Genomic DNA, 17,907 nt, shown 5'->3' with positions numbered 1-17,907 from the left:
GATTACGGGCTTGTTCAAGATGCAATCACAAACGCTGAGTTGCCCGATATTTTATAGCATCATTCCCCGATGTAAAATTCTTGAAACTTTGGGCAAAAGCATAACGATCTAACTGTCCAAAATATGGTCCTTGCAGCGCGCAAATTCCTTTAAATTGGCCTCATAAAAATTTTGTTTGCACGATTGCTTCATTATTTTCTTTGTCATTTTCAATAGTAACATATGGTCGATATCGAAATTAGGAAATTGTTTATACATAGAAAACTCCATTATTTTTATTAACCTATTTATCTTAACCTCTCTATGTAAAATAAGTGCGAAATATCAGCTTAGTAGTTGCAACAGGTTGGCCTCCTACATTAATTTAGGTATAATTGCACATTTTTCCTATTTGTATGCATATCCTGTGAACAGAAAGTGTCGGGAATGTTTAAATAAAACAAAACAGAGTTAAATTTTAGGCAAATTTATTTCATCTCCTTCAAAATATGACCCGTCTGAAGCAACACACATATGCCAACGTTTACCCTAGTTCTCCATGCAGCCCTGGTAGGCCGGCGAAGGGATGGCATTTCCCTTTTTCGCATTCTCTTTGATCTCCTCTATCGACTGAAATCTCCTTCCACGAAGTGGTAACTTCAACTTGGGAAACAAAAAGAAGTCGCACGGGGTTATATCAGGTGAATACGGTGCTTGCACGATGGTAATTACTTGGTGTTTGGTGTTTGGTCAAATAATCCAGCACAATTTGGGCAAGAATTGTTTACCCACATTTCCGACCATTTGCGACGTACAGCATCTCTCAAACGCTTCAAAACGATTAAATAATATTCTTTATCGACTGTTTGGCAAGATGGAAGGTACTCATGGTGCACTACGCCTTGGCAATCGAGAAAACAGTCAACACCACCTTCGCGGTACATTTTGATCATAGGGTATATTTATATGTATATCATGCACTTTTTCATAAATCAGCCTTGTATTTACTCATTGTATGAGCACGTATTTGTAAATAGCTGTTTTTCGTGCTGGCAAATCCTTATATGTAAAAATTTACAACTCCATCTCAAAATGAGACATCAATTTCCCCTTAAGCTGGGCACAGACGGACAACAAATCCAAACAATAGGTTGAAATTTAAACAGATTGATGCGTGTTGTCAAACCGATCGAAAATTGTCAAAAAATTTTGTCAACTTGCAATCGGTTGCGTGTATGGCGAAGTTGACAATTTTTCCCATTTCTTTAGAAATTTTGAAGTGTGCACATGAGCGGACAAAGGACAGCATTAAGCAAAAAATTTATTGAGGCAGGCCCATAAATAATACGAATTCTAATAAATAAATTATTTATTGAGGAAAACAAAGATTTGTTGCAGCCATCATTGTGGAGAGAGTTGAATATAAAGACAGAAATATAAAAATCATGGCAAATTTTATTAGAAAAATATAACGAAGTAGACAAAACCGCTAATATAGAAAGTGTGAAAAAAACCTTCCTCTCCCTCTTCTCTTCAAGCACAAATAAATACCATACATGACAATAATTTTTTTCCGCGTTCGATGTCCACTCGGCAATGAACAGCGCGAAACTTAAACAAATCCAAATACAAATCCAAAATTAATTTCAACCGATTGTTGGGATTTGTTTTCCGTCTATGTCCAGGATAAGAGGAATGCCATATATGAATTAGATGTTGAGATAACTTGATTTTAGATTTTTTTTAAGTGTTTTTGTTTACAAAAAACTCTCCATGTTTACACGGACTTATCTTAATTTCTATTTTTTACCTCCTCCGAGTTCATTTGACTACTCTTCTGAAACTATGTCATGGCAAAATAATTCTCAAAACTCCACTCTAATCTGCAGCATGTCGTATTCTATCATTCTCGGAGTGACTGGGCTCCTTCATCCTATTCAGGGATTAGCCGCAGGGGATGCAAGAAATAGGGGATGCATCCATGATCGCACAATATCGATTTTGATTAAAAGATTCTTATATTTTTTAATGTATGTACATTTTATTTTTTGGGTGCCAAATTGAGTGAGTGTATTATTATCTAAATATTATAATTACTACTTAAAAAAAGTTAAGAAAAGTTGACTTCTAGTTTTAAACCTAATTTAAACTACCTCCATTTACAATTAAGTAATCGAATATGTTGCGTGAAAAATCGGCAGCAGTAATGTAAGTAAAAAATTATGCAAATTATTTTACGAAGTAAATAAATATTAAAATTTAAATAAAAAAAATGTTGATTGCACTATGAATAAATGTTCAAGTGTTAGAAATGGAACAATCATTTTCTAAATTTAATTAAACAAATCGAAGTTTTATGAAAATACATAAATACAGATATTTAAATTTCAAAAGCAAATTGGTAGTTAAACTTAAGTCGCTGGCACTCGCTGGTCCGTTGAAGAGTTTTATTGATGATCTTGAAAGAATGCAGTTGATGGGAAAAATTTTACCCTGTTTTTAATTTTGAAAGGCTCTCTTTAGCATGATCAGCGGGGTGCAATATATTTGTGTGAGAACATTTAAATCATCGACTGATATTTTAATGTTTCAAACTAGAAAAAATAATCTAAATTAATTGAATTAAATTGCAGGCACGCTAAAGAATTTAAAATTCCATAAAATTGTAAATAATTGTATAAAACGACATACGGCCATAAAGTGTAAAGCCAGTAAAGAACCTACATATTTATGAAAATGAAAATAAAAATTATGAAAAAACAAATAAAGCGATTTACTAAGTGTTAAATGGTAGCGCATGCACCGGAATCGGACTCCACTTTTCGAGTATTACATACGTATAATAAAAATTAATACATATATTTTTTAAATCAACTCAATTAAATCAAAATGAAATGCAATAAGTAATTTTAAATTAGAAACAAGGAACGAATTATAAATAATTAATCAATAATGTCATGGCAAAACGTAAATAAAGCGAAACCGTATTCATAATACATTAAGCGGAGCAGTTGCTAACGTAGAAGAAAAAAATTATTTTCTATATTTTTTTTATTTCTGCGCCAAGCGCAAATTTTCCAAACAAGAAGAATAAAATCAAATATTTAGCAAAAATTCCACAAATACATATGTATTTTTACATGCATATTGCAGTTTGTCTGCCTTTGCTTTCAGCCAAAAAAAATTTGTATCAACTCAAAATAACCAATTTTCTTCCAACTTCTAAATGCAAAGCTCAATTAATAAATATAAATTTACTTTCACAACTGCTTTTCTTCTGTTGTAATGAATTCAATCTTAAACAACTCAGATACACAAACCAGTTAAATAAAACACAGACAACTACGAAAAAGATTAGCAAAATTTTTTAAAGATAAAAGATTATGCAAAAAAGTAGCATTGACGTGAAAAAAATACATAAAATAGGAGCGCACGAATGTTAGTAGTGATAAATGGTAAGCAGTTAGATGTATAAAAATGTAAACTACTTATTATTATTGTTGTTGTCGAAAAATTTAAAATAATTAAAATTAAAATAAATGACAGGCAAAACCAAAAGATTGCAAAAATATACATATATACATAAATACTTGAATCTATATACATACAAATAAAAAATATATATTTAATTATATAATAAAAATCATGCAGCAATTCAAAAAAATAATCACCAGATCTTCAACGTCCGTTTGGAGTTTAAACAGAAATTTCAAATTCTAGCGAAGTGAAAAAAAAATTAAATAAAGACTCGAAAATTAAAAAACATAAACTGCGTTTGTATTAGTAATAATGCCATGAAATTGAATATCAACTGGGTAGCACTGGTATTTTTGGCTAGGTGTTTGTACGATGGCCCGTTCGATTTTTTTTTTTTTTTTGTGAGAAGTATTAAGAATTTTCCAATGAAACCCACAGTTGTTCAGTTAATAATAGTTCTTAAGTGATTTCTTTGTAAATTTTGTCTTTTATCTTCGAAAACGAACTGCAAGCAAAGCATATTAGGTTGGGGAATATGTTCGTAGCGTGTTTACCGAAAAACAAAAAACAATAATTATATCAATAAGTTCATCAACTATATACTCGCTGTTGCTGTTTACAACCTCTTCCCACCTCTCCACCAATTTATTCATGCCGTTCCGCCAAAAATCGCCAGGCCTTTGACACCAAAGCAGTTGTTCAGCCAATTTTTAGGACCTCTTTATTATTGAACGCCTTTCATGTGTGGTTTGACAGGGAGCGGAAAAGATGGTAATCGGTTGCTGCAAGGTCCGGAGAATACGGCGGTTGCTGAAGGACCTCGCATTGGAGCTCTTGGAGTGCAGCTTTGACGATTTGTGCAACATAAAGCCTGGCGTTGTCGTGTGTATGGTTTCACCATATAGATGAGGTATTTTCAGTCGAACAGCCTCATTCACGCGGTGTAGCAGGGCAATGTAGAGCTCCTTATTGACCGTGGCATTTTTTTCGAGCATTTCCCAGTGCACTATGCTCTCCCAGTCCCACCAAACACATATCATGAACTTCTTTGGTTGAAAATCCAGCTTAACTCTAGGCTTTGGCGTATCTCCAGGAGCCATCCACTCCTTTCTTTGCTTCACCATTTCTCATCCCCCGTGACGATTCGGTACAAAACACGCTGTTTATGACCGCGGGTTGCTCGATGGCAGGCAAGATGCTGACAAGTAATTTAATAGCGACTTTCTTAGTTTTTTTTTCGTTGAACTCGTGAGACACCCAGGCTTCCAATTTTTCGGTAAATCTCATTGAATGAAGGTGATTGAGAATCGTTGTATGATCGTTCATTTTTTCAGAAGGCCTTCCGCTGCAGGATCAACGTCAAAGTCGCCATTTTTGAACTTTGCAAACTATTGTATTTCCGTACTGTAGGCCCACCATTTTCAAACATGTCGCAAATGTCCCGGGCTACTTCGGCAGCTTTTTGATGTCGATAAGAAGCAAAGAAGAGCAGGTGTCGAAAATGTTGATTTTCGCTTCCTTGGCATTCCATTTCAAGCCTCAGAACTAATAAAAAATTGAATAACTCAAAAAATACAATTATTGTTATTAATTGTCCAAGTGGCTGTCAGCTTAGAATGAAACAAGGCGAATTTGTTATCTAGTTTCTCAATACTTTGCTTTGACAATCAAAAGTGTCACCACCTTTAATGAGTGCGCCTTGGTCTCATGCAAAATATTTTTTATAACTGGGTTGCCTCATTTTCAAACATTTCTTTAAAGTTTTGCATTTTTACTTGTCTGACTTTTATTTGAAATATAATATTTCAAATGAAATATTTCGAAAATATTTTGTTATTTAACTTCAATTTTTTAAAAGCAAACATTTCTCTGAACTGCACATATTTCGTCAGAGATGTGAAAAGGGTCTTTGAAAGCTGAACAATTTTTAGCTTCTGTCTTTCTGTTTTCTATCGCCTGGAACATTCACGAATAGTATATTTACGTATGTATGTATTTTCATCATCGGCTTTCAACAAACCATATCCAGATACTTGTAACTAATGCAACCAAATAAATAAAGTGATAGCCTTGGTAACCAGTTGTAATACGTACAAATAACAACACATTACACTAAAATAGCATTTAAATATTAACAGATTAAAGATCCTGCCAGAATATCTCAGAAGAAAAAGAAGGAAAATCAAATCGAAAAAAAAGTATGGATGCCACTAAGCAACTTGGAATAGGGTGAGTTACTGAAATATGTTAAACCATGTACTTTCCATGTGAAGCATCCTTAAACTCCACAGTAAGGAGACAGCGAGAATAGAGCAGTTGGCACGTAGAAATTTTCAGAAAAAATGGGCTAAACTTGCCGACGAAAAACTAAACAGAGTCTACAATCAAAACGAAGTTAATCAACAGTTGAAAGATACACTCAGGAAACAAGGTGAGCAGCTCAGCAATACCAATATTTGGCCAGAATATACAAGGTGGCGCAAAAACAGTCATTCGATTTTGTTTTTGAATAACTCTTTTACTAAAGAAAAAAATAATTTTGTGTGATGGGAATCTTTATTTAGACCTTTACGTGCTCCATTGCTTCTCTGTTTGTATTTTTACTGCAGCTGTCTCCCTTCACACGTGACAAATATGATTGAAGCATGACCCCATTTGCAAACTTTATAAATCTTCCGATAAATTTTGGATGATTAAATTTGCGCCATCCTGTATGTATATAAAGACGAACACATACTTACGCATATACATATGTATACGAGTATATATGTATGTATATACAGTTGAATCTCTCAAAAAGGAGCTCCCCAATAAACGCAACCGCATAGATTACTCATAGGTAAATTATTACTCTAAAAAAGTAGCTTTTTGGTTGCGTTTTGAGAGCTGTTAAAATTTCTGATCATTTGAAGGTCATAAAGGCCATGCATTTTAACGAACTTCTTTGTGCTGTTCACTTTGTATAGCGTGGCTTCGCGATGTTTTGTGGTGGTGCGCAATAACGATTCCAGCGAATTGATTAATTTACTAAATATTCGCGCCAAAGCAGTTAAAATTTATTTCGCAAAACCAAACAACCAAGTCTTCTTAACTACGCCAAACCAATTAATATGTAATTTGTATTGATTTGTTGAATGAAATATTTATTTTTATTTGTACTGATTTTATTTTAAATAAAATATGTAAATTTTTGTTTATAAAATTATCCTATTTCGAAAGTAATATACCCCTCTTTATGGCTGAAATTTCATTGCACTAAATAATAGATGCTTCCTAAATCCGTTCAATACACGTAATTTTACGCTATTTTCAACCACCACTGGGACAATTTGGTTCAACTGTATGTATGTTACATAAATACATAGGTGTATACACAGTGAGTAATATAACTTAATGATGACTTTGGCATTGTATCATTTTTTCAGAACTATGCCCCTTCAAATACACCGGTCAAGGTGACTCATTTTTCCTTTCACCAAATATGTATACGGCAATGTTAGCTACGTGTCGTTGTGGACGACAACGCAGTGAAACGCATATTTTGAAATGCCTACAAAAGACAGAAAATAAGTTTAGCAAAAACTCATCAACAACTGGCGAAATCAACAATGCTTCCATGCAAGGGCAGAGTGCAAAAACTGAGGGCGCACGCGCGACTGGTGTATCATTTCCGAAAACCGCTAATTGTACGTGATCATGTGCATAAGGGTGAACCTAATTGATAAAAATTTTTGAAGAAATTTAGTTCGCTTTTTTTTGTGTTTTTTCTATTGTCATAAGTTCAAACACTATCCAAAATGCTTTCCTGTGTAGTTAAAATACCCATAAATTTGGCATTTACTCTTTTTCAATAGTACAACGATAAACGATTCGTTTATAAATTATAAAAGATAGGGCATGAAGTATAACTAATTAAAAAGACCATAAATTTAGTTTGGAAAATTACTTTTTTCAATACAAAGTAAAAAATGTGTGAAAATAATACAAAATAATCAATTTACTTTTGCTAGATATGAACACCTTTTGCCTTGCCTATGGCTTCCCGAATGTGACTTGCAGGTATTTTGGCCCACTCGCGGTGAATCTTTTAGTTCGGACCTTGCTCTCCAAAATGGCCCAAAGAGATTATTCGGACTCGCATCTGGTGAATTTGAGAGCTATTGTGTGGACGTTACGAAGTTCAGAACGTTGTTTTCTAGCCATTTTTGGTTCACTCGAGCTTTGTGAGACGGTGCCGAGTCCTGTTGCAATATCCATGGTCTGCCACCGAAATGTTTGTCTGCCCACGACTTCAAAACAACCTCCAGAATACTTTCCCGATAATATTTCGCATTTACCTTGACACCAGGCTGGATGAAAACGATTGGACAGCGCTCATCTGCGGTTACAACGTCCCAAACCATTACCTGTGGCGGGTGCCGCCTGCTGATGGCCAATCGATGAGTCAAATGCGCCAGTTTTGCGAGTTAAAGAATTGCTCAATTTGAAACATCTTCTCCTCAGAAAACCAAACGGAAATTGACCGCTTCCGGCTAAGCGAAGCAACTCCTTCGCTCTCTCAAGTCTGACACGTTGCTGTTTTGGTGTGAGATCATACGTCTTTTGGATCTTGTAAGGTTTGTCTTTGAGATCATTTTTCAGTATGCGTGGGTGATACGGTCAGATATTTTCAATTCGTTCGCCATTAGATTGGCTTGATTGGTCGCCGGGGATTTCGTTAAGTCACTTCCTCATTTTTTGTACCATTTCACGTGACGTTGCAGTCTTTTGATGACTACCTCCATGACGTTTCGCGATGGTATCAGTATCATTTTAACGAGCAATGGTGCGATAAACAAAAACGTTATTAACTTTAAGATGCTCGAGCTCCTGAATAAACGCTGGTTGTGATTTTCCAGACAAATATAATGCAAACGCACCATTACTTTTGAAATCCACTACTGATTATCTTTTTCCCCGTTTACTCTCATGAAGCTCATGATACTTTGATCGAACACAAAGCAACAGGCGTTTTGGAAAACGCCCATATGCTCAAAATATTATAGGTGTACTTCCTTCAACAAAATTGACAAAAAAATACTTAAAATGTGTTATTATAAACGTAACTACAAGGTGGCGACTACAAATTAACCACCCTATCGGAAGATTTATGGAATAGCACCAAATAAACGATGTAAGCGCCACTTATATAGGTATACATACATACACACAGGGTGCGTACGGTATTTGAGGGCAACTTGGGAATAAAACAAATTAGCTTTTATTTTGAACAAAATTTAATGAAACTTTTCTTGCACCATATTAACTTATTATATACGAGTATCTATAAAATCATTTAATGAAATTTCCATTATATATAATATATATAATTTATATACATATATATATGTATATATATAATTGGCGCGTACACCTTTTTTGGGTGTTTGGCCGAGCTCCTCCTCCTAATGTTGGTGTGCGTCTTGATGTTGTTCCATAAATGGAGGGACCTACAGTTTCAAGCCGACTCCGAACGGCAGATATTTTTATGAGGAGCTTTTTCATGGCAGAAATACACCCGGAGGCTTGCCATTGCCTGCCGAGGGGCGACCGCTACTAGAATAATGTTTTTCTTAATTTTGGTGTTTCACCGAGATTCGAACCGACGTTCTCTCTGTGAATTCCGAATGGTAGTCACGCACCAACCCATTCGGCTACGAGGGCTGAAATTTCCATTAGCTGCAATAATTTGGTGTTTCACCGAAATTCGAACCGACGTTCTCTCTGTGAATTCCGAATGGTAGTCACGCACCAACCCATTCGGCTACGAGGGCTGAAATTGCCATTAGCTGCAATAATCTCCTCGATCGGCGAGGAGACCTTATATTGACCTTAACGGTATTAATTGCAGCCTTCAGAGAAGAAATGATGTTATGAAGATGATTTTTGCTTCCAGGTTCAACTACGCCGCATGCGTAGTAATCCAGGGCATTAAGATCTGGGGAGGTAGACGGCCATAAGCTCGATATTATAAGGTCATGAAAATTTTCGGCCATCCATTCTTGTGTCGCCATCGCTTTGTGTGCAGAAGCAGAGTCCTGCTGAAGATGTATGGGCTTAATTACTGTCTCAGAATCTCGATATATACAGCAGAATTCACTCGAAATCTTTGAGTATGTAGGGACATGTCCTTTATTGCTCACAACTTCTAAAACTATAATAGTGACTGGAAACTTCTTGTGCACGACAACAGGAACCTCTGTAGAATTTGAACAAAGCCATCTGTCATCTCTGCGGTTGGTATTTAGGTCTTGGTAAAATTTGTTTTTTTTTTCAGATAGCAACCAAAACATCTCAGGAGCTTCAGGGTGTTTAATTTTGTTTAGAAGGCGTTTTGCTCGGATAACTAACCGTTCTTGTATTTTGTCCGACGTAATATAGGATTTAACGAGTCTTCTGCGAATAATGGAAGATTTATACTGGAATTCTTCATGGACAACTCGACGGAAAAGGCCCTCAGAAATATTAAGCACCCTCGCAAGGGCTCTCATTGATTTTGAGGGGTGCTCAATGATCGCTTGTTGAATAAATTCTGCAGATCGGACATTATCAGACCGTTTTTCATGTTTTTTGCGTTTTGCAACAGATTCTGCATCCCCGCCTGTGATGCTTCCAATTTACGACGTACCTTATGAACGAATTACCGGGCCCACTTAAGAAAATTAGAGATTTGTAAATCGGTGCGATTTGCACATAAAGCGATGATAACTGCAAGTCTCCTCATTTCTTGAGTTAAGTTGGAGTCTTCCATGTTTCGGGAAGTTATAGACATATACATATATGCATGTCCTCAAATACCATACGCACCCTGTGTAGAAATTTGCAAAAGGCCTTGTTTGTTAATTATATTTGATACTTGTGAACTGCAGCATGCAAAAAGACAAGTTTTGAAGGGCGTAAATGTCAAAATAAAGGTTTGCATCATTCAAAACATTTTTTTTATTAAAACAGTTATCCAAAAACAAAATTGGATGATTAATTTGGTGCCCCCTTGACTAACTTTTATAATAGATATATTACTTTTTTGGGAGAGAATCCGTTAAGAGAATATTTATAGTGGCACTCAATGCGCAAACTTGTTTGTCGTTTATAAACTACTAGCAAACCCGGCCCCCTTCGCTGGGCACACTAAAATAGAATAGATATGGTTTAGAACAGAAAATATATGATTTTCATATTATTTATTTCTTTATTTTTTATTCAAGCGCTTAAAGGCATAAACAATATTTTTTGTTTTTCTATTTGTTTTTGAGTAAATATGAAATATAAATTGAAAATCAGGAAAAAAGAAGATTGTTTTTAAATTTCAAATCAACGCATATGAATAAGCAATCGTCTTTTTTCCTGATCATCCATGAATTTTTCGTTTCAATTTATATGTTTAAGCATTGGAGCTTTTTTAACCATTATCCATTTATATTTTTCAAAAAAAAAAACGAAAAAAAATTTTTTTTCCACGAACACATAATTTCATTCGGATTTCACATTAAATTCTCAAATTTCGTAAGAAATTATTCTCTGTTCCAAAATCCACTCCAAAAAAATTCACAAACAATTTTTACATGTTGCACTTACGTTTTTTCCTTATGGCATCCAAATCAGAAAGAAATATTGACACATTGTAACTCACACTGTCAATTTGACAGTTCAGTTCCGCCCCAAGCATTAACAAAGTACAGCTTTCATTTGATACCCATATTGTACATACACAACCAAAGGTTACCCGGGTCCACGTTTTGACCTATATCTCGAGACCCTATCTACCAATAGGTAATCAAACTATACGAAAATCATCTTCAATACCTACTTAACAATGTGTGTAAGTTTGGTTTACTTCGGTTCAAAGACACGGCGGGTCCACGTTTTGGCATATATTTCGAGACCCTAGTCATCAATAGGTATGAAAATTACCCCGTATTAAAGCACTTATCAACAGCTTTCATTTGATACCCATATTGTACATACACAACCAAAGGTTATCCGGGTCCACGTTTTGACCTATATCTCGAGACCCCAGTCACGGAGCGGCATGAAAAATACTCTGTGCTAAAGCATTCACCAACAGCTTTCATTTGATACCCATATTGTACATACACAACCAAAGGTTACCCGGGTCCACGTTTTGACCTATATCTCGAGACCCTAGTCACAGAGCGGCGTGAAAAATACTCTGGACTAAAGCATTCACCAACAGCTTACATTTGATACCCATATTGTACATACACATCCGAAGGTTACCCGGGTCCACGTTTTGACCTATATCTCGAGCCCTATTTCCAAAATAAAATATAATCCATGTTACTCGTGGATGATGTAGCTTTCGAATGGTGAAAGAATTTTTAATTAAAACAAAGTTTTCCTCTTTATAATATTAGTATAGATTGCTATTTCAAGCATTGATCCAAGAAAAGTCTTTTGAGGATTATACTATACTTCTTTAAGTCAAGGGATAGATACTTAATACAGACTTGTTTTTACTTATAAATGGAGTAACAAGAAAACTATTTAACATATTACGCAACACAATTAAGTTCCTCATGCATATGCCGCTTGTATGAGACTAGCCGAAATTGAGGGCGTGACTTGCATAAAAAAAATTCTTCGCCGCGAAATACTTACATATAATATATTAGGTGCAGCTGTTAGGCTGATTAGGCTGATCCTAATTTGCATTTGCACATGCATACATATATGTACATATATATAAATATCATTTATAGAATTTTAAACTATTCTCTTTTCATAACAGCTTTAATTGGTTGGCAAAAACATCCACCCAGCTACAAGGAATGGGAGAATTCAATGAAGCACATCTCACCAATCGCCACTATGCCTCAACCACGTCTGACGGAAACGGCTTATCATGTTCTACATATTGCTTGAGTCAATAGAGAAAACATTACTCGCAATATCCAAAATTAATATAATATTAACAAAATGTGCATTAACTCAACAAATAAGCCGTGCGCCATTTTACACAAAGCATACATTTGGGTATTTACGTAGTTGATGGCATAAAACTGCTTCAAAAAATGTACATAAGATTTATAAAAATATATAATATATTACATTAAAAATATAAATTTAATCAATTAACAGAAATCAATAATGCTTAATGTTTTTCATATCTTACTTTCTCTATCTTTTCATTTTGTTAAATGCATGAGTCAAAAAATTTGGCCAAGTACGAATGCTAATAAAAAGTGTATGTGTATATCTTATGCACATATATTTATATAGTATATTAGGTGATTCTAACAGCTCTCTACAATGTTTCGCTTCATTTGATGATAAAATAAACGTAATTCGAATTATACATAAGCAAACAGTAGTAAACATTTGAGCGCCGTAGCCGAATACGTTGGTGCGTAACTACCATACGGAATTTAGAGTGAACGTAGGTTCGAATCTTGGTGAAAGACCAAAATAAAGAAAAAGTCGGGGTCGCCCCTCGATAGGCTATGGCAAACCTCCGAGTGTATTTCTGACATGAAAAAGCTCCTCATAAAAAAATATCTGCCGTTCGAAGTCGGCTTGAAACTGTAGGCCCTCCATTTTGTGGAACAACAATCAGACGCACACCGCAGATAGAAGGTGGAGCTCGTCCAAACACCCAAAAATTGTGTATGCGTCAATTATATGTATATACAGGGTTTGATTGAAAAGTAATGAGCCTTATTTTTTTTTAAGCAGTTTTATTAAACGTTTTGGCTTATACAACTAATATTCTTCAAAATAGGGCCCTGAGCGTCAATACACCGCTGGTAGCGCTCCTTCCACTGCAGGAAACATTTTTTTAACTCATCCGCCGGAATCGCGTTCAATTCGGCTGTCACAGTTTTTTGGATCGCCTCGATGGAGTCAAAACGCCTCCCCTTCCGCTTTCTTTTCAGGCGTGGGAACAAGAAGAAGTCCCCATTTTGGCCAATGCAGAGGGGCGGAGGAAGGCGGTTCACATCTTCGTCTGTTTGCGTCGTCGAAGGCCTTCCAGATCACTGCTCGTCTTCGACGTCCTCCCGGCCTTCCTTGAACGACTTGTGTCACCGTTTTACCTGGGCACTGGACAGAGATAGGTCCCCGTAAGCCTCCTTGAGTAGCCCAATGGTTTCGGTACTCATTTTGTTTAGCTTTACGCAAAATTTGATCGAGTAACGTTGCTCCAACGTACGCTGCATTTTCGCCACTGCAAAATCCTAACACACTTTTAAAACAGCTCTCACGCGCGGAGCGATGTTGACTGCACCGCTGTTGCCAGCGAACTGGGACCGGTTTCTAGTGGAAGGGGAAGGTCCAACGATCATTTTCACCCCACCAGCCGATTCGGTTGATCGCTTGGCAGACGCTCCTCGCGGGAAGGCTCATTACTTTTCAATCAAACCCTGTACAAGGGGAAGTCCAAAATAAACAAGACTGAACTAAAATAGAAACGACAGGAGCTTTTTTCTGATAACTTCGAGTTTATTTATTCAAAATATTCCCTTCTGGCCTCGATACTCTGATTTGCGCAGTCTATTGGGTTGGCAAAAACAATTCTTTCATGTAACTAAATAACCTTATTCTGTAATGTATTGCCCGTTTTGGTCAATGACCTTTTGCCATCTTTCAGGCAACATCATAATCCCACGTTCATAAAACTTCTCGTTTTTATTAGCAAAAATCTGAATCAGGTACGATTTGACAACATCATCATTACTGAAATATTTACCATACAAGGAGTTTTGTAAAAATCGAAACAAAAAGTAATCAGATGGTGCAAGTTCAGGACTATATGGTAGATGGGGCAAAACATCTCATCCAATAATTTTTGCCGAGTGGCCAAAGATTTGTCAATTCGGGCCGCTTTTCTTCAACTGCATTGTTTAATTTCGTTAGTTGTTCAATGTAGACATCAAACTTGATGGTTCGGTTGGGTGATAAGAGTTTAAAGTAGAAAATTCCTTTGTGACCCCACCAAATTGATAACGAAACCTTCTTTTGATGAATATCACCTTTTAATGTTATTTGAGTTGGTTCACCGGCCTGCTTCACGATCTTTTCCGCTTGATATTGTTATAAAGACCCCATTTTTCATCGCCACTTATCAGTCGTTTTAAAAATTTATCATTTTCATTACGTTTTTTTAGCAAATCGCATCTGTTAATGCGTTTCGTTAAATGCGTTTCTTTCAGTTCGTGAGGAACCCATGTATCGAGTTTTGCACATAGTCAAGTTGTTTTAAGTGATTTTCAATGCATGTATGTTATACATGAAGCTTCTCTGCAATCTCACGTGTTGTACTGTGGCGATCCGAATCCATTATTGCTTTGATTAAGGCGTCATCAACTTCAACAGGACGACCGGAGCGTTTTTCATCTTTGAGTGAAATATCACTAGAACGAAATTTGGCAAACCAATTTTGACACTGCCATTCATTTAAGGCTACGTCACCATAAACAACACATCACTTTTTATGAGCTTACGATGCGGTTTTCCCTTTGTGGAAGTAAAAAAGAAAAATATGAAGAAAATGTTCCTTTTGATTTTCCATTTTTCAACGAACGCCAAACGAAGACTACGCAACCGATCAAACAAGTTTTTTACTGATTGATAGCTGAATTGCCAACTATCAAATAACAAAATGTGTTTTACTTTTGTACTAAGTCTATAAACCTATAATTTCAACTGAAGCCATCTATGAGAGAAATCCGCAATTACAACCCAAAAGAATTTGACGAATGCTATGCAACAAACGCTTCAAAACGCCAAGATAGAAAATTTCATTGACGGTTTGGCCCGTTGGCACGAACTACTTGCGGACAATTCCCTTGGAATCGTAAAAACAAATGAGCATCGAATTGATTTTTAACTTCTCCAAACGCCTGTTTTTGGGTGTCTGGGGCCTTCCATTCGACACTTTGACGCTTAGTTTCAGTTATAATGTTGTAAAGGAACTTCTCGTCTTTCATCGTCTTTTTAATGAGGTCTTTCGAATGTTTAGTTTTGACCAATTTTTGGTGCTCCGTTAACTTGTGCGGAATGAAAGGTGCACAGACCTTTTATAAGCCCAAATGATCAGTTAAAATGCAATAAATCGATGTTTTGGAGATATTCAATTCCGATTTCATAAATTTTAACGATGATTTCGATTCATTTTTGATAAATTGACGAACAATTTCGATGGAGTTTTCGGTGATTATTTGTCATTTATGGTAGTAGTCTAGTCAAATACTCATTTTTTATAGATATTTTTTAGAAATTTTTTTAAGCAAATAAAATGCAATCGTTTTGATTTTATAGTATGTTATTATTGACATCAAATAGTTTTTTTTTTTTGTTTTGACATATTTATTTGTAGTAGTGTGGCACCGAAGTAAGCATCTTAAAAAAAGATAGGTGGCTTGTCAACAGGATTCGGCTCTTCAGGACATCTGAAACGATTAAACTGATTATTATTCTACAGCCTTGTCATTCTGGCAGATGCTACTTTCGTTTCTTTTCAGCCCCAGCTTTCCATACTAAACATTTAATTGCCCGTTCTATTGTAGAGCGCAGAGCATGAAGCATTTGAGAGAAAGATTCTGCGAAAAGTTTTTGGACCTTGGGCTATATGAGAATATAGTGCAGGCTCCACTGGCTAGGTCATGTCATCCGAATGGATACAAACGTCCCGGATCTGAAAGTATTCGTTGCGGTACCGGCTGGTAGTAGCCGACGTGCATCAGCTGCGCGAGCGGTCTGAAATTGGTTACACTTCGAATGCCGGACCCTGTACTCATACACGGTCAAAACGAACAGATGACATTTAGCACTAAATATTTAATATCTTAATGCGAAAATTCCCTCCCAGTAATGCGATACAAAACCGACTCATCCCTAACGCATTTGTTCTAATTTTGAAGTTCGCGGGAATTCCAATTTACATTCTTGACTCAGCGGCAAGAAAAATTACACAAAAATGTGGAAAATGGCGTACGAGAACTTATTACGTGTAAACTATAAAGCTGACTTATTTTTTTATATACATATGTATACAATCGTATTATTTATGATATCTGCGGTTAATTAAAATATTTCGTAATTATTTTTTATTCCTTTTGTAATAGATGTGCCTAATGAATATATGTATCTTCATATGTATGTATGTTTTTCAATTACCGCCGCTATAAGAAACGCAAGAGGGTATGGTAATTATATATGCATGTATATCATCTCAACGAATGTTATTTTGCCGCTTTGAAAGTCAAGTTCATGATTTGTAATTTGTTTGGGGATAACGGGGCCCTATTTGCCTTCTCCACGTGGTTTTACAAGTTTGCTTCGTTTCAGATGAGAGTATAGTTTGTAAATATTTGCATATGTACTTATATCTTAACCCTTTTACACACAGTAGTGCCCTAGAGCACATTTTCTTCCCCTTACCATTCTTATTTTACTATTCTTCAACTAAACTCAAACTATTTAGTCCTGATTGGGTATAAATTGAGGAGGTTTATACAAGTTTCGTTGATATCAGAATAAGCGAACTCTTTTTTTTTTTGAAAAAGTGAGGGCAAAAATTCAATGAGCTTCACCATCGATGAGCGAATTCTAGCAGCGAACAGATCGAATGCGTCGTTAATGAAACTCTTCAAATCCAAAAACTATTAAACAGACAATGCAAATTGACTCTGTATAAAACCATCATTAGACCAGTATTATGCTATGCAGCTGAATCGTAGACGCTAATTGAAGCAGATAAAACAAAACTGCAAGCCTTCGGACGAAAAGTACTCAGAAGAATTTTCGGAGCAATCAAAGATCACGGCGAGTGGCGGATAAGATGGAACGACGAGCTAGATCAACTGATAAAGGGTGAAAATGTTATATGTTTCATCAAAGCGCAGCGGTTAAGATGGCTGGGTCACATTACAAGAATGGACGGTACGGAGGCGCAGAAGAAAATCGTAGAAGCGGGAGCGTTCAACACTAGAGCAAGAGGAAGGCCGAGAACAAGATGAACCGACGAACTAGAGGACGACATCAAGAAACTTAGGATAACGAACTGGAAAAAAGTCGCAAGCGTTCGAGACGTATGGAGGTCCCACGTGGAGCAGGCCAAAGCTCACAAAGAGCTGTAGAGCCAAAAGATGATGATGAGGGCAAAAAGTAAGAAAAAAACGATGTGGCAATTCACAATTATGGTAATTGCAAATAACCTGAAATCACAGTATTAGGCAAATCAATACATTTTGTTGCCGAGATTTTACAATTTTGTGTCTTGATTGTCAAAGATGCCTGCATCTTTGTTTGTATCCTCATGGGATTTTTTACCGTAAGAATCACTCTTACAAAAAAATATATGTATCATAAGTGTTTGATATGTGGCTATAGCTTCCTGAAACTATTATTTTTCTTTTTGTTCTCTTTCAAATGGAGAAATACAGCTTTACTCAA

The 17,907-nt window shown here is 36.0% G+C and overlaps 1 protein-coding gene across 2 annotated transcripts; it reads left to right on the top strand.

The window, feature by feature from the left end:
* Positions 1 to 5,256: 5,256 nt before the first annotated feature.
* Positions 5,257 to 12,494, top strand: LOC129241540 (uncharacterized). 2 transcript variants are annotated; one of them, XM_054877933.1, is made up of 5 exons: positions 5,257 to 5,529; positions 5,578 to 5,685; positions 5,748 to 5,887; positions 6,882 to 7,142; positions 12,245 to 12,494. In XM_054877933.1, exons 2-5 carry the CDS (start codon positions 5,657 to 5,659, stop codon positions 12,376 to 12,378), a joined length of 564 nt encoding a protein of 187 aa, XP_054733908.1. In that variant the 5' UTR covers positions 5,257 to 5,529; positions 5,578 to 5,656; the 3' UTR covers positions 12,379 to 12,494. The 2 variants fall into 2 exon arrangements, with proteins under 2 accessions (XP_054733908.1, XP_054733907.1); XM_054877932.1 differs by having other exon boundaries at positions 5,258 to 5,529; positions 5,595 to 5,685.
* Positions 12,495 to 17,907: the final 5,413 nt, after the last annotated feature.

The sequence above is a fragment of the Anastrepha obliqua genome, chromosome 3 (genome assembly GCF_027943255.1).
Source record: "Anastrepha obliqua isolate idAnaObli1 chromosome 3, idAnaObli1_1.0, whole genome shotgun sequence".
Taxonomy (NCBI): Eukaryota; Metazoa; Arthropoda; class Insecta; order Diptera; family Tephritidae; genus Anastrepha; species Anastrepha obliqua.
The sequence above is the reverse complement of the archived record's forward strand: the minus strand, read 5'-3'. Positions and strand labels throughout refer to the sequence as shown.